General features: G+C 40.0%; 1 protein-coding gene across 2 annotated transcripts in view; it reads left to right on the top strand.

Moving 5' to 3' along the window:
• The window catches only part of LOC111148272 (centrosomal protein 120), an 82024-nt gene that overhangs the window by 34043 nt on the left and 22157 nt on the right, over positions 1-25824 (top strand). Inside the window, exons 8-17 of one of the 2 annotated variants that reach the window (XM_022504748.1) lie at positions 464-680; positions 1773-1950; positions 4936-5085; positions 5818-6000; positions 8168-8264; positions 8364-8516; positions 9035-9124; positions 17894-17986; positions 19423-19584; positions 22900-23022. In XM_022504748.1, the coding sequence (XP_022360456.1) occupies positions 464-680; positions 1773-1950; positions 4936-5085; positions 5818-6000; positions 8168-8264; positions 8364-8516; positions 9035-9124; positions 17894-17986; positions 19423-19584; positions 22900-23022 (1446 nt within the window). The remainder of the gene's footprint in view (positions 1-463; positions 681-1772; positions 1951-4935; positions 5086-5817; positions 6001-8167; positions 8265-8363; positions 8517-9034; positions 9125-17893; positions 17987-19422; positions 19585-22899; positions 23023-25824) is intronic. The other variant, XM_022504749.1, reaches the window with a different exon arrangement.

Below are 25824 nucleotides of genomic sequence, written 5' to 3' on the forward strand. Positions count from 1 at the left end.
TATGTGCATATACATGTATATGTATGTGTGTGTGTGTGTGTGTATGTGTGTGTGTATGTGTGTATGTATGTATATATCTTTAGAAGAAAGTTGAACAAAGGAGAGGAAGAAAATCAATTTAGATATGTTTTTGTTTGAGTAACAGGCCTCCATTGTGTTCATTGCCTTGGTAATAACCATTCCCAGGGACACCTGGCCTGACTTGTTATATCATATATCCCTTCTTACCAGTTAGGATGCATTTTGGTGCTCAGCTCTGGATATCACATTTCCTTCCTGTTCATCTTCCTTTTTCTGGTCCTAGATGCTATAAGAAAATTTGCAAATTATGAAGAAAAATAGACTAGGAATATCCAAACTGGGAAAGGAAGCTTATATTTTTAAAAAAACAACGTCACGTTTTTTGCTTAATTATGAAGGAAAGTGCTTTGCAAATTATACTTTATTTAAAAATTGTTTTTAGTCTTTAATTGAGTTAAAGACCCAGAATGAACATGAACTACAGCATTCAAAGAAGCAAGTTTTAACTCCTATAAAAGAGAAGACACTCACTGGGCCAAAGTCACCAAGTGTGTCCCCTGTTCCACCTCAAAACCCATCACCTCCCACAAAAGATGATGCAACAGGAAGTGAAGCGGAAAGCTTGCAGTATGATAAGGACACAAAACCAAATCCAAAGGGTAAGATGTTCTTTCTATAGATATTCTAGGTGTACATTTTATAGCCATCTAATTAATGATTAAGAGAGTTTTCACGGTTTGTAAGTAAATGGTGAGCTTTTTTTTTAAAGAGCCAATGATGCTTGGTGATGTAAAAAAAAAAAAAAAATCAGTTTAAATTGAATTAAATTTAAATTGAGTTTATAACTTCATCGTAGAATTTGCTAAAAGGTAAGAGAATTTTTCTATTACTTTTATTTTAGAAGCAATAGGTTATTCAGAAGAAATTACAGAAAGTAGTTCTTTCGAACATATTTTTAACTAGTAAACACTTAAACATTGTGAATTCTTTGGAATTTGAGGGAGAAGAGCTTACTGCCTACGGCAGTAATCATTACACTCCTTGTTTGATCCTACAGTTAGGGGAGAGACTCGGAATGGTTTTACCTGGTTTTAAAAACTTTTCGCATCTGCTGCATGAGGGTCTGCAGTTGGATTTCGTAGTGAAAGTAATTAGAGTAGTGGGGGATTAGCAGTGAAGGGTTAAGGTGGAGCTTCTCACTTGGTCACTGAATAGCTGTAGGACTTGAACTACTTGCTAAACCTCTCTGGTCTGTAATAGGATTGCACTAGATGGCTCTTTCTGTTAGACTACATCATACGTGCCTAAAATAGCCAAAGCTACTTCTTAAAAAGTGATGTTGTTATTATCTGCTCTAAGCCTCAAGTACAGCCCTTCAAATATTAAGTGTCGCTGCCTCTTGGAAAGAAGTTGGTGCCTGCCAGGCTGAAGGCATACATCCCTGCGACAGTAGACAGTCGCATATGCTTTTATGTTTTGCATGCTGTGTGAAGAGTAAGCTCTTTTTTACATGGTTCTAAGATGGGATTGAAAGCCTCCCTTGTTTTGGGTAAGTTACTTTAAGAAGTTGATGGCTCAGTTCATATGTTCACGGAGGCAAGTGACCAAATTCCTTGCTTGAAGGTAAATGAGGTATCTTTTTTTAAAAAGTGCCATACTTAATGTAAAGGGAGATATCTGTAAGTGATGTAAATAACTTAAGAGAAACTGTTACCAAGTGGAATTCTTTGGAATTTTTGTGTTCGTTCTAGCCGTCGGTCCTTCCGTACCTGCTTCTGTGGCCCAGCCAGTACCCGCATCCCATGCTTCAGAAACAGCCTCAGGACAGAAGATTGCCGTGCCGGCAACATCACATCATTTTTGCTTTTCGATAGACTTAAGGAGTATCCATGATTTGGAAGTTGGTTTTCCAATCAACTGTATATTAAGGTGTGATCTGATTTTGTCCCCAAGTATTATTTTCTGAAGAGCAATGCCTTTCCTCTCTTTGGGAATTGCAGCAGGAGAACTCTCACCAGAGACATTCAAACAATTGTTAAACCCCTGAACTGAAAAGGAGGCCAGGCTCTTTCATAACGACTGAACTTAAACCAGGGCGGCATTGGTGGTAGGAGAGCTAATTCTAATTGTAGGTATTGATGACAGTTGATTCATGCTTGCTTAAAAAAAACAAAAAAACACAAAGTAACTCTTGAACTTAAAAGGTGTTGTTTCTAGAAAAGGTACCATAGGTCAAAATAAGGGAAGTGTAGTATCTGACTTTTTTTTTTTTAAGATTTTTTATTTATTTATTTGACAGAGATAGAGATCACAAGTAGGCAGAGAGAGAGGAGGAAGCAGGCTCCCTGCTGAGCAGAGAGCCCCATGCAGGGCTCAATCCTGGGACCCTGGGATCATGACCTGAGCCGAAGGCAGAGGCTTTAACCCACTGAGCCACCCAGGTGCCCCAGTATCTGACTTTTCTTATAAAACTTTATTATAATGGGAGGTTGTAGTCTAATACCTACACTTGGTAACTGAGACTGTAAGAACCATACTTACAGAAGCACAAGTGGAATGTGTTCACCCCGTTCCATGTACAAAATTGAACTACATATATATTTCAGTCAGTTAAATGGTCTAACTAGCTTGTTTTTTGTTTTTTTTTTTTTTTTTTTAGATTTTATTTATTTATTTTACACAGAGAGAGAGATAGTGAGAGAGCACAAGCAGGTAGAGAGGCAGGCAGAGAGGCAGGCAGAGGGAAAGGGAGAAGCAGGCTCCCTGCCGAGCAAGGAGCCTGATGTGGGGCTCAATCCCAGGACCCTGGGATCATGACTTGAGCCGAAGGCAGAGGCTTTAACCCACTGAGCCACCCAGGTGCCCTCACTAGCTTGTTTTTAATAATAATAAATTTTCATCAACTTCCTGGCTGAAATGTATATTAAATGTGATACAATAATGTGTTTCAGTTTGGAGTATTTAGTTTTTCCTTATACATGTCTTTGGAGCAAGCATTTCTAATAAAGTTGTTGCTCCTTATGTTTTTAAAATGTGAAAATCTTTTCTGTCATTTGGGGTTGCGGTTGGCAGAAATGTCCACCACTACACAGTGCTCCCTGATGGTATTAAGGCATACCTGCTTTGCCGATGCATAAATTAACTCATACTTGTATCTCATTTTTCAGTTGTTAGATTTTTATCAGGCTATTTCCAAAATCCTCTGGACTTTGGTGTGAATACTGGACAGAATCAAAGGGACCCAACACTGAGTCTGATTGTGAATTCACAGAACAGGTGTCTCTCTGTCACAGCTTGTTTTGCTTTTTGCCTCTTGTTAGAGGCCGAGAATCATTATGAAAATGTTAGTTGAAAATGGAGGGCCAAAAAAAAAGAAAAGGCTTATCTCACAAACAGAGCTTTTCTCAGAGGGTTTCTAAAACATCCCTTAAAATGGTTTTTAGAAATAGAATTATTATTGACTTTCTACTTTACCTTTTTGTCTTTTTCCCTCTAGTTTTCTGAGATCTCTTTACTGCTGCTGGTAGAGACTGTGACCTCAGGGTACTTAGAGATGTTGTTAGCCAGAGCATAGAAATACTGATAATCTGAAATTAGAAGCTGTGAGGGGGAAGCCTTGAACCAGCCCACTTAGTAGGGACTCGTCATAGTTTTTGTGGTTCAGTCCTGTCCTGTGGGCCATCGTTGAATCATGAATACCTGTGTGCCTGATGTTAGGGGTTTATGGGTCATAGAAACAAAACAAAGTGCTCAGCCTCGTGAAGAAGACAGATTGAGAAAGAAGTTAACACATGAGGGAGGCCAGAAGTCCAGTTGGCAAAGAAAAGAGGGAGAGTACCATAAACCAATGGTACAGTTAAGATTCACTTACACACCCTGCATAGAATTCACTTGATGATAAGGGCCATTGGTTCTGTCTTGGAAGTCATTTTATGGCTTTTTAAAAAACACTTTACCTTTGAGTTTGAGAAATCTTATGGTGTCATGCTCTCATGAACTATCATGAAACTGTAGTTGGCAACTGCATAATGGGATTTGTGAGATGACCTGATTTCAGTGATGTGTAATTATATTTATATATGAATGAGTGCGTGCACAGGATTCTTAGTTGTAGGAAAAGGAGTTTTCACTACTAGGCTTTAAGCCCCAGTTTTCCTAATGGATAACAAGATAGAAGATGAAATTTAAGTGAGCATTACATTGTCAATACAAAGTAAGTTCTGCAGTAGTCAGGCAGCCTCCCATTTAATCTGGTGCGGCTTCTGCGATGACAGGAAGAAAGACTTGTTACTCATTGACTCATCTGCTTTCATCCTTGATTTTCAAAGACAGAATGCCATGGGTGCACCCTTTTGGCGCTGACTAGGAGGTTTTCTTAGCCCATAAACATCAAGACATTATTGAATAAAGAAAATAGGTTTTGAAATTAAATTCAGCAGGTATTTCTTGAATGTTTATTATGTGCCCCAAGCCGCTTATTTGTTCCTGGGACGGCACAGATAAAAAAACATGGGACCCTGTGCCCTCAAGGAACTCCTAAACAAATAGCAGCTTGGTCTTTGTTTAGTGGCCTCATTTCATTCCTAAATCTTAGTCTTAGAATGTATCAAAATGATGAGCTCTTCCTTATTTGGTGTCATTGCCTTCAAAATACCAGAATTCTACTTCCCCAGACGGTCATTCTAGGATCACTTGTAAAGCAGCTTTGGGAACTAGTGCTGTACACATAATGCTTTTCTCTAGAACTGCCACAATTTTTAAAGTCGGTGTTAGGACTAAAACCATCATGTATTTGTACCATCTACCAATTTTAAAAATTGTACTTGTTCATTATATTCATAGTATATTTTTAAAAAACAGACTAAGTTTTATCTGTCAAATGTATCATAGGACTTTGTTTTTCTTACATTCTAGGTACTCCTATCCATTCTTTGGTAGTGCAGCTCCCATTATGACTAATCCTCCCATAGAAGTTCGCAAAAACATGGAGGTTTTTCTTCCACAGTCTTATTGTGCATTTGATTTTGCAACTCTCCCTCATCAGCTGCAGGATACCTTCTTAAGGTAATACGCATACGGCGCATATGCTCTGAAGTCACTCTGGAAAATTGATACCCTGTTAACAAGAGGAATTCCTAGAGTTTTAGACTCACATCAGTCAGTGCGTTTGAAAACCTAGGGGGAAAAAAAAAAGAAACAAAAAAACCTAGACGTTTGTCCTTCTGCTGTCAAGTTTTAATGTAGTTATGGAGGCTCTTTGTAGATTTTCGTATCTTATTTGTCTTGATTTGGATGGAAGACCTGTGTTAATACAATCTGTGAGTAAAGAAGAAACTCTGAAAAGTAGTCTTGTTTTTTTCATAATATGTGAAGATAATTACGAGCAAGCTGTTTACTTTTTATTCTTGCTTCACCAGTTGACTGTAGTGTATTACTTGCTTTTTCTGATTTGTCATCTGTATAAAATGGAGGTGTTAATCCAGCTGTCTGAATTGGATTTGTGAAGAAAAGTGAGATCAGAAACGTCTTCTTACTTTCTCAGGGTATTGCCATTCAAATTGCATATTAATTTAAAGAGAAGAAGGAAGAATAAAAAAGAATAGTATTTGAAGGGTTTTCTTTATTGCACAGAAGGAGATGTTGAAAATATGATAGTATTTTCTGTTTGTTACCTATGGAATTGAGCCTTTCTGATCCAGGTAACAAACCATCTCTGAATACATTCAGGAAACTCAAAGATGTCAGTGCCCTAGTTCAGAACTGAGAGTTACGAACACTGGTTTCTCTTTTCCTTAGGATTCCATTGCTGGTTGAATTATGGCACAAGGATAAAATGAGTAAAGATTTACTTCTGGGGATCGCCAGAATCCAGCTTTCTAACGTCCTGTCTTCAGAAAAAACTCGCTTTTTAGGTTCCAGTGGTGAACAGTGTTGGCGTCAGACTTACAGTGAAAGTGTGCCTTTCATAGCCGCACAGGGGTAATGGATTTCCCAGAACTGTCCTTCCCTTGCCTTTTCTTCTCATTAGCTGACTACAGCCTTGTCCTTTCCTGTCATTTTTGTTCTCACATGGGGGCTATATTCTCCTTTGCTGTCTAGCCTTCTGTGGCTTTCAGGTACCACCAAACCCTGTGATACTGTTAACATTCAGGCTCTTAAGTATTTCCCACCCCCCTTAAGCCTGACAATTGTAAATTCTGGCCTTTTTTTTTTTTTTGTAAGTCAAGGTCAAATTTATGATGCATTGTTACATTGTCTTGTATTGGGAGTGACTGTTGTTCTACTTGACAATATTTCAACTTTTGCTTTAATTCTAATTGCTGAGAATGTTACAAATGTTTGGCACTTTAAGAAGAGTATTGTTTTTCTGCCCTGGGCTTTATTGCCGCAGTGAAAAACTGAAGTTCACATGTCTTCCACAAAAGACATCTTTTGAGTGAGCTTTTTAAATTTAGCAACAGAAGTTTAAATAAACTTGAACATTATACATCACATACCTGGATTTTTGAAGCATAATTAGAATGTAGAAAGAGATCAGGATCAGTAAAAAGCTGTGGTCCTAAAAGTAGTGTTGAAATCCCTTCCCTTACTCTTCGCCACCTCCACTCACTTCCAGGGAGTGAAGAGTTGAATAAAAACTGACTTATTTGGAGGATCTGGGAACAGGTATTTTAGTGTCAGATATTCTGCTGAACTGAAGATTCTTCTAAAAATACCATTCTTGGGACACCTGGGTGACTCAGTTGGTAATGTGTCTGCCTTTGGCTCAGGTCATGATCCTGGAATCCTGGGGTGGAGCCCTGCATCGGGCTTCTTGCTCAGCAGGGAGCCTGCTGCTCCCTCTCACACTACCCCTGCTTGTGTTCCTTCTCCGGCTCTGTCAAATAAACAAAATTTTTTTTTCAAAAGATTTTATTTATTTATTTATTTGACAAGGTGAGAGAACAAGTAGGCAGAGAGGCAGGCAGAGAGAGAGGAGGAAGTAGGCTCCCCGCAGAGCAGAGAGCCCGATGCGGGGCTTGATCCCAGGACCCTGAGATCATGACCTGAGCTGAAGGCAGAGGCTTAACCCACTAAGCCACCCACGCATCCCAAATAAACAAAATCTAAAAAAACAAAACAAAAAAAAAAAAAAACTTTGGTGACATAAGTAGAAAATCATGAAAATAATCAGATCATTATGAGTTGTTTTAAATCTGTGGGTTATAAACATTAATTGTTATTGCCCTGCTCTGTAGACAGAAAAGTTTTAGGACACTTAGGTAAGACAGTGCTTAATTTTACTTTATTCATGTCTTCTAAAGGCTATGAGATTAGAAGAAAATGTAAAAATTGATTATTAAAGGTTTGCATGTGTGGGTTCCATTCACTGAAGTTGTGTTTGACCAAGGATTTATGGAACAGATAGATTTAGACAAAGCTACATTTCTTGTAGCCAAGATTGTATTTTCCTCTAACAGTTTTGTAAGTGCTCCTAGTAGTTCTCTGATAGAGAAATCCTCATTGTAATAATTACATATAATTAACCAATTTTCAGAAATTATCCTGAAGCAACACTCACATCCAGTAAAAGATTTATGTACAAGTGCTTCGTCCAAGGGAAAAGGTAGAATAAGAATTCAGAATAATCTTTATATAATCAAGATGAGGGAAATTGTTTTTTTCTTAATTTTGCTATATAAATTCATTAGGATGATGTATAGGTATTAAAGCATACATTGAGTTACTGTTGATGACCTCAGAAAAGTGCTCCAGGTGGAAATGGAGAGAGGGACAGAATGGTTTGATCTTAACATGCATGAGTGCGTGTCCCTCTGCACATGCAGAAAATGGAAGAGAGGAAGGAAATGAAAGCTCAGTAATGATTACCTACCGACATTAGGTTTTTACATTTTTCTACATCTACTGTGTTAGAAGTCATTTTTAAATAAATGTGGGTATGTGTTAATTAGAGTGTTTATGCTCAAGTATGATCCTGTATGTGGAAAGTCTTGATTGAAGCCTAGAGAACTTACTGCAGTTGGAGTAGCGAGAGTGTTAGGTTTAAGAAATGTGACCGAGTCACTGTATAGCATTGGAGAAATAAACGAAGAAATAATGGGAAAGGGTTTCCATGAATTTTAAGATATTTCTGATCCATCTGTAGGTCAAACAACAGGATAATGGATCTTTCTTACACAGTAACTCTCGAAGATTATGGACTTGTAAAAATGCGTGAGATCCTTGTCTCTGATTCGTCTCAGGTCAGTATCCCTGAAAATGAAACCTGACTTCTCACGGTGGATCTCTTGCACTGCGGGTGTGAGTGTGTGGGATTCATTTCATTTTCGTTCCGATGTCAGGGTTTATCTGCTGTGCAGCAGAAGCCACCTTCTGTTCCTCCGGCACCTTGTCCTTCAGAAGTCCAGACAGAGCCTCGAGAAACCTTAGAATACAAAGCTGCTCTGGAGCTGGAAATGTGGAAAGAGATGCAGGAAGACATTTTTGAAAATCAGGTGACTATCTACTGACTACATAGCTTTTCTTCTCTGTAAGTCTTTTCTCCCTCTGTCCATTGGGTACCCTACCCAGTCCCTCTGAATATCCAGAATGCTTTACTCTTACAGAAAAACAATAAAAAAGTACTCCATAAATGACAGCTGGGCAGAAGCCATGCAGAAGAATTGCCCTAAACTTTCTCTGTGACTCTGGGGCAGGATTCGGACTGAAGGTTAGAAGGCAAAGTTTGAATACTTGAACGTTTCCTTTGGTTTCAGGCCCTCATGTAGCATTTCCTCCTGGAGCCTGGAATCATTCTTCTGGAAACGAGAGTTAGCAAACAGGTCTTACGTTAGCTTTATTCTCATATGGGCATTCCTTGCCTCAGGCCTTCCCTTTGTTTAGTTTAGGAATAAAAGAGAATCCTGGAAGAAACATAGTGGTGAACAGTATTAACTCTTTACCACAGAACAACTGATTTGTGTGCTGGAAATACTGACGTGTTTGCTGTGACTGTTTTATCTTCCTCTTGTAGCTAAAGCAGAAGGAATTGGCTCATATGCAGGCTCTTGCAGAAGAATGGAAGAAAAGAGACCGAGAGAGAGAATCGCTTGTAAAGAAAAAGGTAATCACATCTGTAGACATCAAAGGTGGAAAGGGAAACTATTAATGACAATATCTGGTACATGCATTAAAGAAAATCTGTGGAATATTGAAGTTATAGTGGTTGTACATTGGCTTGGGTAAAGTGGATGAATGGGTCAGGAGTAGGAGGAAGGCCTTTCTCTTAAGCTGTTAGGTGCTTTTTCGATTTTGAACCCTGAAAATGTATTATTCTTTCAAAAAATGAATACTCTAGGAAAAAAGCCTATTTCTGTATGAAAAAAGAAAAGACATTTAAATATATATAAATGTTATAATTTGTTAATAAAAAAACATCAGAAACTTAGAAGCCCTTTTAACGAACTTAATTCTGGAAAAAATGACGTCTTTAAAAAGAAAATGAGACCATCTGATCTTACTTCAGAAACCAGAAGTTCGATACCTATTCACACTCAAGTTATTGTGTAAAACAAAAACCCTGAAAATTAGATGTGTTGCAAATACTGAAATTTAACTTTTGTATTAGTGGTTAATGATGTATCTATAAATGGGAGAAGACACCAATGGCAGGGTGGTTTGTTACACTTGACCAGGAGACAGGAGCAGGGTACGGACTAGAATGTTTTTGGAAGTTACTTTATTTTCTTCTCTGACTTCAAGCATTTTTTTAATGGGTAATTATTGACATGCTTGGGGTTTATTTGTTGTTTTTTTTTTTATATGCTTGGGTTTAAATCTACTTTTTTCGCTCTTGGTTTTCCATTTGTTCCATCTTAGCTTTTTTTTTTGTCTTCTGCTTTGGATATATTGACCTTTTTATGATCCCATTTTATTTTTACTATTACCTTATTAGCTGTATCTCTGTTTTTCTGCCTTTTTTTCCGTGGTTGCTTTAAGGTTTAAAGTATGCAGCTTTAATTTATCACAGTATGCTTCCAAGTGCTGTTGGACCACTGCACGTGTAGTATAAGAAGCTTACAACACTACGTGTCCAGCGTATGTCCTCTGTGTTACCATCATAGATTTTTGCGTTTACATGTATTACCCTAAAATATATTTTTGCTTTAAAGAGTTAGTGTTTTTTTTTGTTTTTTTTTTTAAAGATTTTATTTATTTATTTGACAGAGAGAGGTCACAAGCAGGCAGAGAGGCAGGTAGAGAGAGAGGAGGAAGCAGGCTCCCCGCTGAGCAGAGAGCCCGATGCGGGGCTCGATCCCAGGACCCTGAGATCATGACCTGAGCCGAAGGCAGCAGCTTAACCCACTGAGCCACCCAGGCGCCCCAAGAGTTAGTGTTTTTAATGAAGTACAACTCTGAGGCAGTAGTCCTTCTTCATTACCCAAATACATAACATTTCTTGGAGTATGGGTCTGATGGCAATAAATGCTGTCAGCTTTTGTGTGAGGAAGGGTTTCTCTCCCTCTATTTTGGAATAAATATATTTTTTTGGGTATAGAATTCTCAGTTCACAGTTTTTTTGTTTCAGTCTTAAAAGTTGTTTCATTTGTGTTTTGGCTCGTGTTGTTTCTGATGGAAAGTCTGCTGGCCTTTTTACCATGACCCTCTATTTGTCATGTCTCGTTTTTTTCTCTGAACTGCTTTTAAGCTTTTTTTCTTACCACTAGTGTTCAGCATTATGATTTTGATGGGCCTTGCGGTTCTGTGTGTGTCTGTGTGTCTGTGTGGATGTGTTCACCGTCCTTGGAGACTTGTGAGTTCCTTGATTATAGCATTTCATCAAGTTTGAAACAGTCTGGGTTTTTTATTGCTTGAAATTTTTTCCTGTGTCTCTTTCTCCTCCTGTGTTTGGGTTGCAATGTACATGTATCTGATATTGCTTGATATCGTCCTAGTAAGAAGTTCATTATTTTTTTAAGTTGTTTTTTCTTCTTGGTGCTTCATTTTGGGTGTTTTTTATAGCTGGGACTTCAGGTTCACCTGTCTTTTCTTCTGAAGGGTCTAATTTGCCATGAACCTAATTGAGCATAATTTTTCATTTCATATACTGCACTTTCTGTCTTTGAAAGGTCCATTAGGACCTTTTCCTTTTCCTTTTTTTTTTTTTTTTTTAAACCTATTCCACTTTTCCTCATGGTCATGTTTTCCTTTTCAGTATCTACAATATTTTTATAATATATTATCTACTCGTTCCAACATCTATATCATTTTGAGGTCCCTTTCTGTTGTTTTTTTCACCTGGTCATAGGTTACATTTTTCTCCTTAGCATGATGAATAATTTTTTGTTAGATACCAGAAATTGTGAACTTTACATTGTCAGTTGATGGATCTCGTCATGACATGATGTTACTTGGGATGAGTTGGATCCTTTAAATTTAGTTTGGCTAGGGTGAGTTGAGAACACCCCATACTGCTTGGGCTCCGTAGGAGTATGTAGATGCCTTGGTGCATCACAGCGTCTCTCCCCTCGGACAGGTAGGAGCGCACACTCCTCTCAGACCTGTCCAAGCTCTGGGAATGCTTCATCCTACAGCTTTCCAGTGGTAATGTCCCAGCCTTGCAGGTTGCAGACTATTCTGCACGTCACTGGTGCTGTCTCTGCATCTCCCTCCTCCCTCATGAACTTGACTCACCTCTGTCTCTTCACTCACCTATTTGTTGCCTCAACTCAGCCAGATTGTGAGGCTCTGCTGGGTCCCCCCCTTCTCTGAGCTAGTGTCTGGAAAATGCCTCTAGGAAGTGTACTAGAGTTCCTGTTAGGGTCTCATTTTTTTCTGCTCTGTCAGGGATGATGGTCCCGGGCTGCCCGTTCTTCAGCGTGTGAAAGCAGTTGTTTTGTGTGGGTTGTTCCAGTTGTGTTTGGGGGAGGTCAGGGCAGTTAGTCTTCTTGGGTAGACTGAGCAGAAGGCCCCCAAGCCTTTGACTTTAAGGTAAGTGAACTTTATCTCCCTTAATTCTCAACCATTAAAAATGTGAAAAACCAGTGAGTTATAAGAAAAAGATAATAGGACTACTTTAAAGCATCTGTTCTTTAATATGCAAATAACTGAAATTAAAAAGTCAGAGGCCCTCACACCAACTTTATAGTATGTGTGTATTTGTATTAAATACAACTTTTATATTAAGTAGCATTTATAGTTCTCAAGTATCCTTTATGAATTGCATCTGAGTGAGCCATATAATATTTAAAGTTTTTGAATTTTTCATTTAGCTTTTAAGGCAAGACGAGTTTGTTGGTTTTTTTTTTTTTTTTTTAATTTTTAAAGATTATTTATTTATTTATTTGACAGAGAGAGAGATCACAAGCAGGCAGACAGGCAGGCAGAGAGAGAGAGGGAACCAGGCTCCCCGCTGAGCAGAGAGCCCGATGTGAGGCTTGATCCCAGGACCCAGAGATCATGACCTGAGCCGAAGGCAGAGGCTTTAACCCACTGAGCCACCCAGGCGCCCCAAGACGAGTTTATTGTTGAACCATTTTTTAAATGCTGTTGAAGAGTTTTCCAGGGTTGAGGTTTGCAAAAGTCAAATCTTGAAACATTTTTTAGTTAATAATTTTAACAAATCCAGCTTGTGCCCTAATTGAACTTCCTAGTGCCAAAAAAATAAAAGAAGAAGAAGAAGAAGAAAGAAAAAGAAAAATCAGTTTTTATGTAATGAATTGAAAAAAGTCATTTTTGGTTGGTTGTAATTTTGCTTTTTAATCTTCTCAATTGGCTTCCCATACATACAATTTCTCCTACCATTTCAGCTTCAATTGACAAGCTTCTGACTAGTAAGAGCTCTGCTCAGAAAATGGAATATGATATTTGTCTAGTAAGTGGCTGAGCTGTTTATTTGAATTAGTCCCGTCAAAAAGTACATTGGATGTTGCCATTGTATTTTGACTGAAATACACTGGACAGTAACAAGTTATCTAGTGTAGGGTGTGCTCCACCTTGCAAGAATATGGTCAACTAGGATGAGATCTGTTTTCTAAAACTTGATAAGTTACTGTAAAATTGAGTCCATTAGGGAAGAAAAAAACCAATTTTTTCCTCAGTAGGATGAAAACTTTTCAAGCTGAATTCTCTGAGAATCTCACTGTACTATTTTTAGGTCTAAAATGTATGAGCCTTTTGTGTTCATTTATTTTCACTTTATTTACCTGTTTTCTTCAATGTATAACTCTTTGAATACTTAGAAAGTTCACCTGAAGGAGTCTGGGTAATATTTGTGGAACATACTATGCAGTCATTTAAAGTTCTTCTCATTTCTGCTCTTTGGCACAAAATAACTAGTTAATAGTAAAATGGAACTCATCTGCTTATTATGAGGAACTTCGATCTTGCCTTACCAAAAAGATGCTAACTAGCTAATAGCCCACCAATTCAGGATGTAGTGGTGAAGGAGTATAGGTAGTAAATAAAACTACATGGAGTTAGATTTGCAAGACACCTGTATTTCATAATAATAAATTAATATTTTAAGCTTATGATAGGCGTCTAATGGTATATATCCTTGTGGGTGATTGGGTTTATTAGTCTATCAGTTAATGTTTTGTGGTCATCTTCTGGGACCATTTTGGAGGCATTATTTTGTTCCCTGAGAAGGAGCAGATTGTTTTAGTGGAAATTTTTCTGTTTGATAAAATAATTTATTATTCTCTGGAGTTATACATAAACTTTCCCCCCAGATAAATGAAGGGTTAGTTAACCTTGAAACAGATAATATAATGACCTATCTACCATCCACTTGGGGCCTTGAGGCCTTGTGGGAAAAGTGAAATATACCAAATCTTTATTTCCAGAATCCAGTGTATTGCTAAAGACCTGGTTGTACAGACTGATAAGCTAACCCAGTGATTGTTAAGTAATGAATGTGTCTTAAACTAATGTTGTATGAGTATGATACTCCGGTCCTGTCCTGCCTTCTACATAGCTGACATCATGTTTCTTCTGTCTTCTGCATGACTTCCCATCAGATAGCAAAAGATCGCTATCATGTACCCACAAAGAAGGAAGACCTCAGTTCTACATAAGGGAATAATGTGAGGAAGTGTTTCATGGATAAGATAATGCTTTCACTTTGATACAGATTAGCAGATACTACTAGGTGGACTCAAGGGACATTCCAAACAAAGAAGTTTGAAATCGGCTTGGCGTTAAGAAAACTGTATGTAGTTTGATGTGGGAAGGAGGGAGGAGAGGGTATGCCTCAAGAAATAAGGTTTAGAGAGGTTTATGGAATATAAATTCTCTTCTGTTCCATTTTGAGGAGGTTATACTTGATGCTGCAGACTTTCTCAGACAGGGTTTCCTGAGAGAATTAAGGCCTAATGCCTGCCAGCATCCAAGGTCGCTGATGGATTAACTTTAGCCTGTGCTTCTACGTGTTGGTAGAGTCGTGTGCCATTTTAAGAGGAGACAGAGAAAATACTTACTTGAATCATTTGTTATGTTCTGTGATTCAGCTGGTAACCTAGCTTGGGAAAGGTAGAAATTTGAGAAACTTACTTTTTTAATGAAGACTTTTATGTAAGAGAACAAGGAAATGAGATTGTCATTTTCAGACAGTTATTCTGGTGGAAGTCTAGTGGGCAGAGAGTGGAGGAGGGTAAAGCTCAAGTCAGGAAGACCAGGGAGGCGATAATAGATCTAAAAGGAGATGAAGGCTCAAAAGTCAGAGCAGTGATAAGGTGGTGGAGAAAAGCGGAGGAATGGGAGTTAAAGAAAAGGCATTAACGAGGTTTACGATCTGAAGGCTTAAGGAATACTCACGGCTACGCTCCACTCCTCCTGCTTTCCCTGATGACTCTATTCCCTCTCTAGAACAATTCTCAACCAACCCTCCCTCATCCTCACCCAGTTTGGTCTTGCCCTTTCTAAAACACTGCTCTGCTTGACCTCTCCTCCTGTCTACTGAATTCATCCGTCTCCCCTTCCCCACTTTCGTGTTGGGTCATTTTTTCGCTTCAGTCTCTGCTGGGTTTATTGGCTTGCCCCAAGGCCCAGTCCTTGATTCTCTTTTCTGTTTTTACATTTCTTCACGTGTTGTCTTCCACTTTCTTAGTGTCCTATACAAGTCAGGTACAAGTGTGCTTCGTGTACATAATACACACGTGTTATATGGAACATTTATCTGCTTGCGTCCCTGCATCTTCCCTGGACTGTGCACTTGGCTGTTGACACTGTCCATTGACTGTCCCCTAAGCAGCTCAAATGTAACCTGCCTAAAAACAAGCTCTGTATCTCCCTCCTGTATAAGTTTGTTCCTGTTGATGCCACCTCTTAATAAATGGTGACACCTTTTACTCCGCTCCTCAGGCTACAGGCAAGTTATCCTTGACTCTCTGATTCCACATCTAGTTTCTTAGCAAATCCTCGTGGCTCCACGTTGAATATGTATCCTGGAGACAAACCACTTTGAGCTCCCTCCTTTATGACTTTATGTATCTCACAGATGACTAGTTACTTCTTAACTCAGTATCCCTTCCTCTTTCCTGACCCCGGTAGCTCACTTCTGGTACCAGAAGTCAGACGATGCACTCCTTGGCTTAAAAACCTGTCATGCTCCTCCTGGCACATAGAGTAAAACTCCCATGGTTTACCGGGTCCTACAAGGCCTCAAGGCCTTATGCGATCTACCTCCTGGCTTCCTCTGTGACCTCATTTCTGTCAGCCTGCTGCTACAGTTTGTTCTTAACAACCTGGCCTTCCCCCACCTCAGGATCTATGGAATGAATGTCCTTTTGTCAGAAGTACTTTCTGGTCTCTGTTCAGGATAATCTTTCCGAAATATGCCTTCTTCCTTTGCTCCCGGCCACTAACTAGACCCTCATTCTGCTTATTTTCATCCTGGCATTTAGTTCGGATGACATTAAATATCTACTTCCTTGTTCATAGTTGGGTCTTCCCTCAGAATATAAGTACCACAGGACTTTATTTTTTTTTTTTTAAAGATTTTATTTATTTATTTGACAGAGAGAGAGAGATCACAAGGAGGCAGAGAGGCAGGCAGAGAGAGAGAGGAGGAAGCAGGCTCCCCGCTGAGCAGAGAGCCCGATGCGGGGCTCGATCCCAGGATCCTGAGATCATGACCTGAGCTGAAGGCAGCGGCTTTAACCCACTGAGCCACCCAGGCGCCCCCCACAGGACTTTATTTTACCCACACCTACTAGGTTTGCCATAAAAACTTGTTATTTAAATGATGGGGATTTCCAGTTTTTAAACATTTTTGAGTGCGATATCTAGGGAGTAGTGGCATATGCAGCAGATTCGAGGTCTGAATCTCTGGAGGGGGTTTTGACTTGGCAGTCTGGATTCGGGAGTTCTTCACACACGTGATGGTAGGTGCCTCAGGTCATCTGCAGAGGTCATGTAGCAGGAAAGGACACCTCCTGAGACAGAGCTCTGGGAACTCACGCATTTGCGTGGCCAGGGGCAGAACGTTGGAATTCTGACTCACCATCCTGTTTCCCTGTCTCTATATGACTTTATAAGGAGGTAAGGCACACTTAGTTGTGTTTTTTTGTTTGTTTGTTTTTTGTTTTCTTTTGTTTTGTTTTTTAGATAAATCAAAAGTAGGTAGTAGAATTAACAGAATTTTTATGTAAGTGACCATGATTGGTTGGTATGTCGGGCCTAAGTCACTGAAATAAAGTTTAATGAGGACAGATGTCAAATTCCGTAGTCACAGCAGTCTTCTGGACAATAGGTGTGTGGGTATAGTTATCCCAGGTTTAAAAACAAAAGCCTTGGGGGAATTTCTCCGACACAGCAAATGGTGTGATTAAGATCCTGAAATAGCACATGTGAGTTTAGACCAAGTTAATGTACTTGCTGTTCTTGTCGCTGGTGGGGGACATTCTTTGGCTTCTGAAGTAGTGAGATCACATCAGGTACCACATTTATTTTAAAAGACTTGGTCTACCATCTAGACTCTAGATTAAATCCAAGGTACTAGATGTGAAAATGGTAATATGTGAATAATTGCTAAAACTTGTGTTTATCTTGGAGAAGAAAAAAGACTAAGAGGATATAGGATGGCTATCACCAGATTCAAATACGTGAAGACAGATATTTTTTTCTTCTAAGGAGTACAAGTAAGGTTCAGGAGAATAAAACTTGAGGTCCTGTTGACTATGGGAAAAAGATTAATATGCGGCCTGGGCTGTGGAGACTAATTGGTGAGGATAGATCCAAAGAGGATTGTGTGCATCAAGTCAGAAAGTCCTAGTAAAAATGATCAGTTAGAAATGAAGGACAGGAAACTGTCAAGAGTCCTACATGCTGTGTAGGCTGCGCTAGGAGACTCCTTACTGTGAACGGGACCCACAGCGGAACTGCAGGCCTACGGCAGCCAGGGTACGAGGCTGATCATGAGGTCAGAAGTAATCATGAGGTCAGTTATTGGAACTGCAGGGAAGAGTTGGATGTGAACCATGAGGAGGATGGACTTGAAACTGACGAGCTGACCTAGCAACAGAAGTAGTTCTAGGGAAGGAGCATAAGTGATGAAGGGGGCATCAGAGAAATACCGGCGTAGAAATACCAAGGCAGATTTTTAAGGAGCTGGATGTTGACTGAACATAGGATTTTACTGGCAGTCTAATTGTCCAGTGGGAGAATGAGATTCCTCAGGAAAATGAATGTCTCTAGAGATAGCCAAGCAGAAGCTAGAGGGGCTTCCTTCCTTAGAGTACTAGCAAGAATTTCTGCTTTGAATTGGTGGATATAATTCATGATTTTCCTGTTCCTACATCATATGTTTCAGTATGTTAAAATGTATGCAGCGTTGACTTTGTTCATGTTTTGAATTGGGGGAAAAGGTAATTTTTCTTTTATTGTACTGTAGGTGGCTGAATATACTGTTCTAGAAGGAAAACTTCAAAAAACCCTAATTGACTTAGAGAAGCGAGAGCAGCAGCTTGTCCTTGCAGAATCGGAGGTAACTGTATTCCTGTCTTCCTTTTCCAGAATCTGCACTCTAGGTACATGCTATTGCTTTTCCTTTATGTTCATACGAAATCCATTTCATGGAAATGGTCTTGTGGGCATGATGGAGAAAAGTGATATTCAATAATAGGTCAGAATGGGAGGAGTAGATAACAAAGTATTTATCAGAAATGTTAATTGTTACTCAGCCAGCTTTGGCTGACATCTGCAATGGTGGACTTTTGGTGAAGTTTCCCACATAGAGAAAATGTAGTACAAGCTTGGTGGCCCAGCCTTCTGCCCTTGTTCTCAGTAAGAAGGGAATACCCCTCTTTGTTGACCATTAAAGGTTAGCTCCAAAGGATGGATGAAAACTTCTGTTAGTGCTATGCCTACCTAGCCATTTTGTTAGGTCTTACTGAATTTTACCCAAAATATTTATTTAAATTACTACAGAAGTTTCAAAATAATTAGAATTTCTTCCACATTAAATTTGTATGCCCCTTCCCTAACCACATGTGTTTCTCAAAATTTTTCTCAGCATATCTCCCTGACTTTGTCCTCATATATTTTCTGGAATTTCTAAAATGATTTGGAAACTGATATATTTAAGGTCAAACATCAATACTAAGGCTGAGTCACCTTCTATGTTACCAGGCAGAATGTTTGTTTTCGGTGGGCTCCACGTTTTGCTAGGCTTTGCCCGCAAATCAACACCTAGTTGAGATTGAACGTCAGTTGCTTAACTGACTGAGCCACCCAGGCGGCCCCATTTGTGTTGTTTTTTTTTTTTAAGATTTTATTTATTTATTTGACACACACAGAGAGATCACAAGTAGGCAGAGAGGAGGCAGAGAGAGAGAGGGAAGCAGGCTCCCCGCTGAGCAGAGAACCCGATGCAGGACTTGATCTCAGGACCCTGAGATCATGACCTGAGCCGAAGGCAGAGGCTTAACCCACTGAACCACCCAGGTGCCCTGTGTTTTAAAGATTTTTTATTTATTTGATAAAGAGTATGTGCAAATAGGGAAACAGGTAGAGGAAGAGGAAGAAAGAATCTTCGACTGAGTCAGATGCTTAACCAACTGAGCCACCCAGGCATCCTCAGAATATAAGAAATCGCTAAAGAAGAAAAGAAACTTGGGCATATTTGCTTAGGTAATACAGTGAGTTTTATTCAAATAGGAATTTTAAGTGATTAGGGCCCTTTCAGTTGAATTTTTTGCAAGTCATGTATGGAGTTTTGGAGGTACTTTTTATATTAGAATTAAATGATGATGGATTAAAATGTGGCATTTCAGTATGTTTAAACATTAATTCTAATAATGGAAAAGGACATGGAGATAAATTTGTACATATTCTGAACATTGTATATAAGGATGAGAGACTACTGGACAGTGTCATGTAGCCCAGAGCAAGCCACCCTCTGACAGACGCATCTGTTGTCAGGTTCAAAGAGAAAGAAAGGAGCTGAAATTAGAACGTGAACGGAACCTGCAAGAACTTCAGGACTCTATCCGGAGATCCAAAGAGGATTGTGTGCATCAGGTCGAACTCGAGAGGTTGAAGATGAGACAGCTCGAAGAGGACAAACTCCGACTGCAGCAGCAGGTGGGGGCAGCGCTCAGAGCTTAGCTGTAGTTGCTGAAAAGTTAGAAAGATACACAGTCAGTCCAACTGTTGATCATATTGATGGCGGCGGGATTCAGATGTACTTTAAGTCAGAGCTTGTCTTCCGAAATCAAAGCGAAAGATGACACTGGGATAATGTTCCTTCCTTTACCATTATTGATGTAAGAAGGAACTAAGTTTCACTCCAGATTGTTATTTCTAGTAAATTTCGTGGGGGCCAATACATTGTTCATGTGCCCCTGGACCCAGTTCAGTTGTGAGCCAGGCTTGGGGAGCAAACGGTCTGTGCTCCGTCACCTTACACTCCCCTGCCTGTCTCTCCCAGTCCCCTCTGTGGCTCTGTCGCTGCCGCCAAGTGTCAGCCCAGGTGCTGCGAAGCCTCCTGTCCTCTGACTCACACTTCCTCGCGGCTTCCTCGCTGTTGTCCTGGTGTTGGTGCGCACCGGTGGTCTCCTGGTCTGCCTCTACTTTGCCGGCCACCCCTCCAGCTCCTCCGTGGGCTTCTTTTCCCTTATTCTAGCCAGTCAGCGTTGGATGTCCTCCCGGCCCAGGCCTCAGTTGGAACTGAACAGTCTTATTCGTGCCTGTGGCCTCAGAGACACTGTGCACCTCTGGGACTTTCACATTTATATCCCAGCCCTTTCCTTTGCATTCCAGAACCATATATCTAATCGCCCTTTGGCCTCTGTACTTGGATCTCTTAAAAGCGTGGGAAACCCACCCTCACTCCCCTGTCCATACACTGCAGTCACGGACTCCTCCACTCTGGTCTTCCTGTTGCAGCCAGTGTGATAATTTTGAAACTTGGGAAGCCTGACCTTCTCCACCGACATCCTCCAGTGTCGTCTTACTGCTCTAGGATAAAGACCAGAGTGATAAGCTTGCCCTACAAACCTCTGCGTCGCTGGGGACCCCCAGCCTACCTCTCCCACCGCTTCTCCCAGTCCTTTACTTCTGCCGGAGGCTCTCCAGCCACACTGGGTGTCCTTCGGTCTTCAGGCCGACTGTGCTTGTCTTCCCCAGAGCATCTCGGTGTCTGCTACTTCTCTCAGCCTCGTGAGCTACACTCCTCCTTGGCTTTATAGCCCACTTCCCTAGAGCCATCTTCCCTGACCCTTATTCTCCAAGTCTCGGTCGAGTTTCTATTAGATGTTAGAGCAGTTTGTTTTTACTTTCATTAGCATGATAGTTTGATCAGGGTCAAATGATTAGCTCCATAAAATTCTTTGGGTTTGTATCTGTATGCCTGGAGTCCAGCCAGTCTTCAGAACATAATAGGGGCTTAATATTTGCTGAAAAAAAGCAGGAACAAGCTGTTAAAAATTAAGCTTCTCTTTCTTCAAAAATTTCAGCATAGATTAGATATGCACGGTGAATGCCTCCAGACTTCTTCGGTAAATTCTGGCATGAAGAATAGTTTCCATAGCTGTTCAGGGCCAGTTAAAGTCCCATTGTTTAGGCAATTGTAAATACAAATGTGTTTGTTATAGAGGCCTCACTTAAAATATAAAAGATAGAGTTATGTAAGTGGGCAGTTATGATTAGGATTCACAGGTAGTGCTTCTCCCACTTTGCAGGAAGATCAAGGCTTCTAATGTGTATTAGACTCATCAGGGGATCTTTTTTTAAAAACCATTCCTACCTTGTCCCAGACTGACATAATTAGCTCACATCTTTGTGGGAAGAACCTTTCTGGCACAAACTGGTATTTTGGAAAAATTACCCCAAGCACTCCCCTAAAACATAGTCTGAGACCTGGGGCAAATCAGGTGGGGAAGTGGGGAGGGAGCTGTGGGGCAGCACACGTGTCTGGGAGCTGAAAGTGCTCAGCCCTTACCTGGGAACATTTCACAGTTCATATAAAAGAAAACATGCTAGGCCCTGATTCAGAACCAGGTTCCATATACTCAACACACAGTTCTAACGAGACAGGTAGAAAGGACAAAAAGACACCCTGTCAGTGAAAGGTGGTCAAGTGTCTGTGTGCTCGTATAGAAAAAGCAAGTCGCACAAGTCAGCCCGTGTTTAGGGACCACTTAGCACAAGAGAAAGAGGCCCTTATACCTCATAGCTTACTTTTGTACAACCGGATTGGAGCCACAGTAATTGTTTATGATGAGTTCTCTGAATGCTGGAAAAAATAACAAATATCAAGTCTGTTAGCTTTTGTTTAAAACAGAAATAAGTGTGATGGAGATGCTTGAGGAAGGTTCTGATTCAAGTTTAAAAATGAAAGTTCAGATATGCAGAGGTAAACTTCAGTCATATGAAAAATTTTCAGGTAACAGACTACCTTAATACCTAAAGATGCTAGATAAATTCTAATTAGAACGATTTCTATTGACTGGCATGAAATAAGAATTTGTTATTGATAATTGAAGTTCCATTTCTGTCACAGGTTTTCTCAGTATTTCAAATTCAGTTAAGTCTTATGTCTTAGTGAGAAGATAAATGGGTTTATCTAATGATTGGTAGTCATAGTGTGACATGTTTTTGGAAGGCATCTTTAACAGTGCTTATTTTCATTTCATTAAAAAAACCCCAGATCAAATCAAAAAGAACATTTTTATATCCTGTTTTTGGGAGGGGCGGGGATCGGTAGTTCTGAAACTCTTCAGAGGGGAGTTATATATAGATTTGAGTCAAGGTGGTCTTGCTTTTTTAATTTAACAAAGTATTTGCCTGCTCTCCTCAGAGCATTATTTTAGGGGATGAAGACATTTGATGCTACTCAGGTCTCTGCTACTTCCCGGCCCACAAAAATGAAGGGATTGGGGCAAATCATCTTGAAATGACTTAAGTTGTAATAGTATTTGATTTACGAAGTTTTTATAACTTCAAATAATAAGTAAAATAAATGCTACACTAAAAGTTTGTTTTCATCCATAATTAGCTGGTATATGTGTGTATGTGTGTATGTATGTATGTATGTGTATATATATATATATATATATATATATATATATATATATACATACACATACACACATGATATACAATATGTTCTTACATGTGCCCTCCTACTAGTATTGGTATTTTTGTAAAGTGAATTTCATTTGCCATCTAAAATTTACCAAAAATGTTCTGGTGATACTGGTTTTATAACAAATTTCATACACTTAAGAAGTTTTTGTATGTTGTTAATTTTCCTCATTATACTTTAGGGATTTTCTAAATTTTCTGCTATAAACATGTTTTAGCATAAGGGAAAAATGACCCTGTTGAATTCGGTAGTATTGAACTTAGCATACTGGTATTTTTTAATGGCTGTACTTTTTCCTTTGTTAAATACAGCTTAATGATGCTGAAAATAAGTACAAGATTTTGGAAAAAGAGTTTCTTCAGTTCAAGGATCAGCAAAGCAACAAACCAGAAATCCGTCTACAGTCTGAAATAAATCTTCTCACCTTGGAAAAGGTACCCATGTCAGATCATGGCAAATTAACTAATTCTAATAATTTATAAAGTCAGTAAATATTATTTGAATATAAAATATAATAATATTTCACTGTAGTGTTCTGATGTCAACTAAGAACGATTCTAGAGATGTGACATTGTCAGTACCTCAATTTCTTGGCTGTTCTCAGTTTTCTCAGTTCTAGCTTGTACTGATCCGAATTGTTTGTTGCAAACAACAGAAGTGACTAACGGTAGGAATAAAGGAATCCCCGAAACTTTGAGGAAGGCTACAGAACAGGTTTCAGAATAGGAACAAGAACCAGGGGAGCACAGCATGGCCTGTCCTGTCACAAAACTCTCTTCTCTTGCTACTTTTGGTGCTATCATGGCCCTGTCCCTAGATTTCTGTATCCCCCAGTTCTGGTGCCAGTCTTGCTGTTGGGAATGCTCTCTGTGTATTACTCTCCGACAGGAGGATTCATTTCAAGCCTGCACTTCTCTAGGATGATGTCCCCCTCGAGGGGGGACGTCCATCCTCTTCTGTTTCCTGTGGTTGGAATCCAGGTCCTCCCTCTATTTATATGGGATTCACCACCAACAGAAAGTATATTCTGGTTCTAGGCATTAAAAAATGTGTAAGGTCCAACAGCCAACCTAAGTTTGACAGTATAGTCTCTTGCATTTTATCATTAGATGTTCTCTGGGCATTATTAAAAAGATACAGCCTACGTAAGAAAATGACACCGGTTATAAAGAAGAAAATAATCTGTGGAAGTTAAAGGCCACTAGGGGGCACCACCCGAAGATGACAGGATGGAAGTTGGGAAGATGCCAGGGTAGTCCCTGTGCTTTTCGTATTTTCTCAGGTAGTAGGTGTACTCTATGGTTTCCTCTCCCACCAGCCAGGCCTTCTCTCAGCTTGCCCTGGACTATCCCCACTGAGGCTCTAGCTCAAGGACAACCCCTGTGTCTGGGTTCTGGGTAGGAAAAACTACACTCCTGCTCCTTCTGTAGTCCCTCCTACCTGGGAGAGGTGGGACTGGCTGCTGTGGCTCTTCCTGGGGTAGGGGGTGGGGCGGGGGCTCATCCCCTCTGGCATTTCTGCTTTTCACCTGTCTCACCAGTTGCCTGTATTAAGATAATCTCTTTGGAAGACCTAGAGTGGTTTCTGGTTTCCTGGCAGGATCCTGATGGCCAGAACTGATTTTTCATTATCCAGCAAAGATGTGCACTGACACTGTGTAAATCCTGTTCTGAATGATTAAAAAACATTCAGGATAGAGTTACTTAAACGGCAGGTCAAACAGAGAGGCAGAGAACTTAGCCTAGGTCATAACAGTGGAAAGGAGGATGATGGCTCCTACTGTCTGACTTTGTCTTACTAAAAGCCGTGAAGGTAAAGGGGAGACAAAGCTACTTCTAGTGAAATCTGCACATGAAGTATGGAACCTAAAGGACACATGACCTCTTAATGGGTGAATGTGTAGGGGAAGGATATTCCAGAAAGAGGTATGCAAGCAAAGGAGCAAGGTTAAAAAGTCTATTAGTATTTCGGTAATAGCTTGATTAGAACCTAATCATTACTGTCGTATTTTCAAAATAAAAATAGGACTGCTAAGAGAATGCTGGGAATTTTAATTTTTGGTCCTATGGCAGGGGAAGACCTTAGATGGTAAGTTAAAGAATTTGTATTTCATCTGGTAAGGGAAGTCAGAGATGACAATCAAATTTATCAGGTTGGCTTCATGTATGTTAATGGAAGTGAAGAATTTTCAGGAAGATCTTTGAGGAGGTGGAAGTTGTAGAGAATTATGGTTCTAGACATACTACGCTTGAGATGCTAGCAGAAAAAGGGAAGTGGAACAGTGGATGGAGTGGTTAAAAAATGGGAATTATAGTAGGAAGAGGGAAAAGAACTAGACTTACAGATTGGGGAGTCAGTGGCATCAAATAAACACCATAATGCAGATGCAATGGGCTGAGGCGTGCTGAGGAAGGACCCCTGAACACTTCTGGGAAGTGCAGCCTCAGGGACAGAAGGTGAGGGAGAAGGAGGCTAAAAAGATTGAGAGGAGTAATAAAAACAGTCCAGTGTGGTGCCCAGGAGAGGAGGACTTTTGAGAATCAGTAGTAGAGGCCATCCCTCATGAAGGGCAAGTCAGGCATGGTGAATGAAGGGCCATGGGTTTGACAGGTAAGAAATCACTAACGTTGAAGAAGCCAAATTGGTGGGGCTTATTGAAAAGTTGGGCACAGGAAAAAACAAAAAGGAAATCTAAACCAAGGGCTTCACACTGTTGAAAAAAATCTATATGGCAGAAGGAAAATCTACACGTGTTTTTAGATTGAGGGTAAGCAATTAAAAACAAGAAATTCAGCTTTTAGAGAGTAGGGGAGTAGTGGACCATGAAAGAGTTTCTCTTGGGAAATACACTATTTAAGAGGCAAAAAAAGAGAATACATAGAAAAGTTGGAGACAGGTTTTTTTAGTGGAAATGGATATTAATTAACCAGTTTTTGCTGCTGTTCCCAAACTCAGTAAATGTTTTCACGGCCTGTCCACGTCTGTGCTCTGTTCCTTTTCTTACCCAGCATGGGCTTGACTGCCCAGCCTGGTTGATGCTGCTTCTTTCATATCGGGACAATCTTTGCATTTTTCCACTGGCTTTGGTGGCCTGTTCATTTGTCTGCCAGTGAGTTTGAATGCAGCTAGACCTCCTCAACCCCTCTTGATAAACCAAGTGTTCATCTACTTCCATGTTGACCACTCTGAATTCTGTGGTACCTGCCAAGGACAAGTGACATGCATGGCTTCTCAGC

This window comes from Enhydra lutris, unplaced genomic scaffold, assembly GCF_002288905.1.
Source record: "Enhydra lutris kenyoni isolate GAN:26980312 unplaced genomic scaffold, ASM228890v2 scaffoldscaffold19, whole genome shotgun sequence".
NCBI classification, from domain to species: Eukaryota; Metazoa; Chordata; class Mammalia; order Carnivora; family Mustelidae; genus Enhydra; species Enhydra lutris.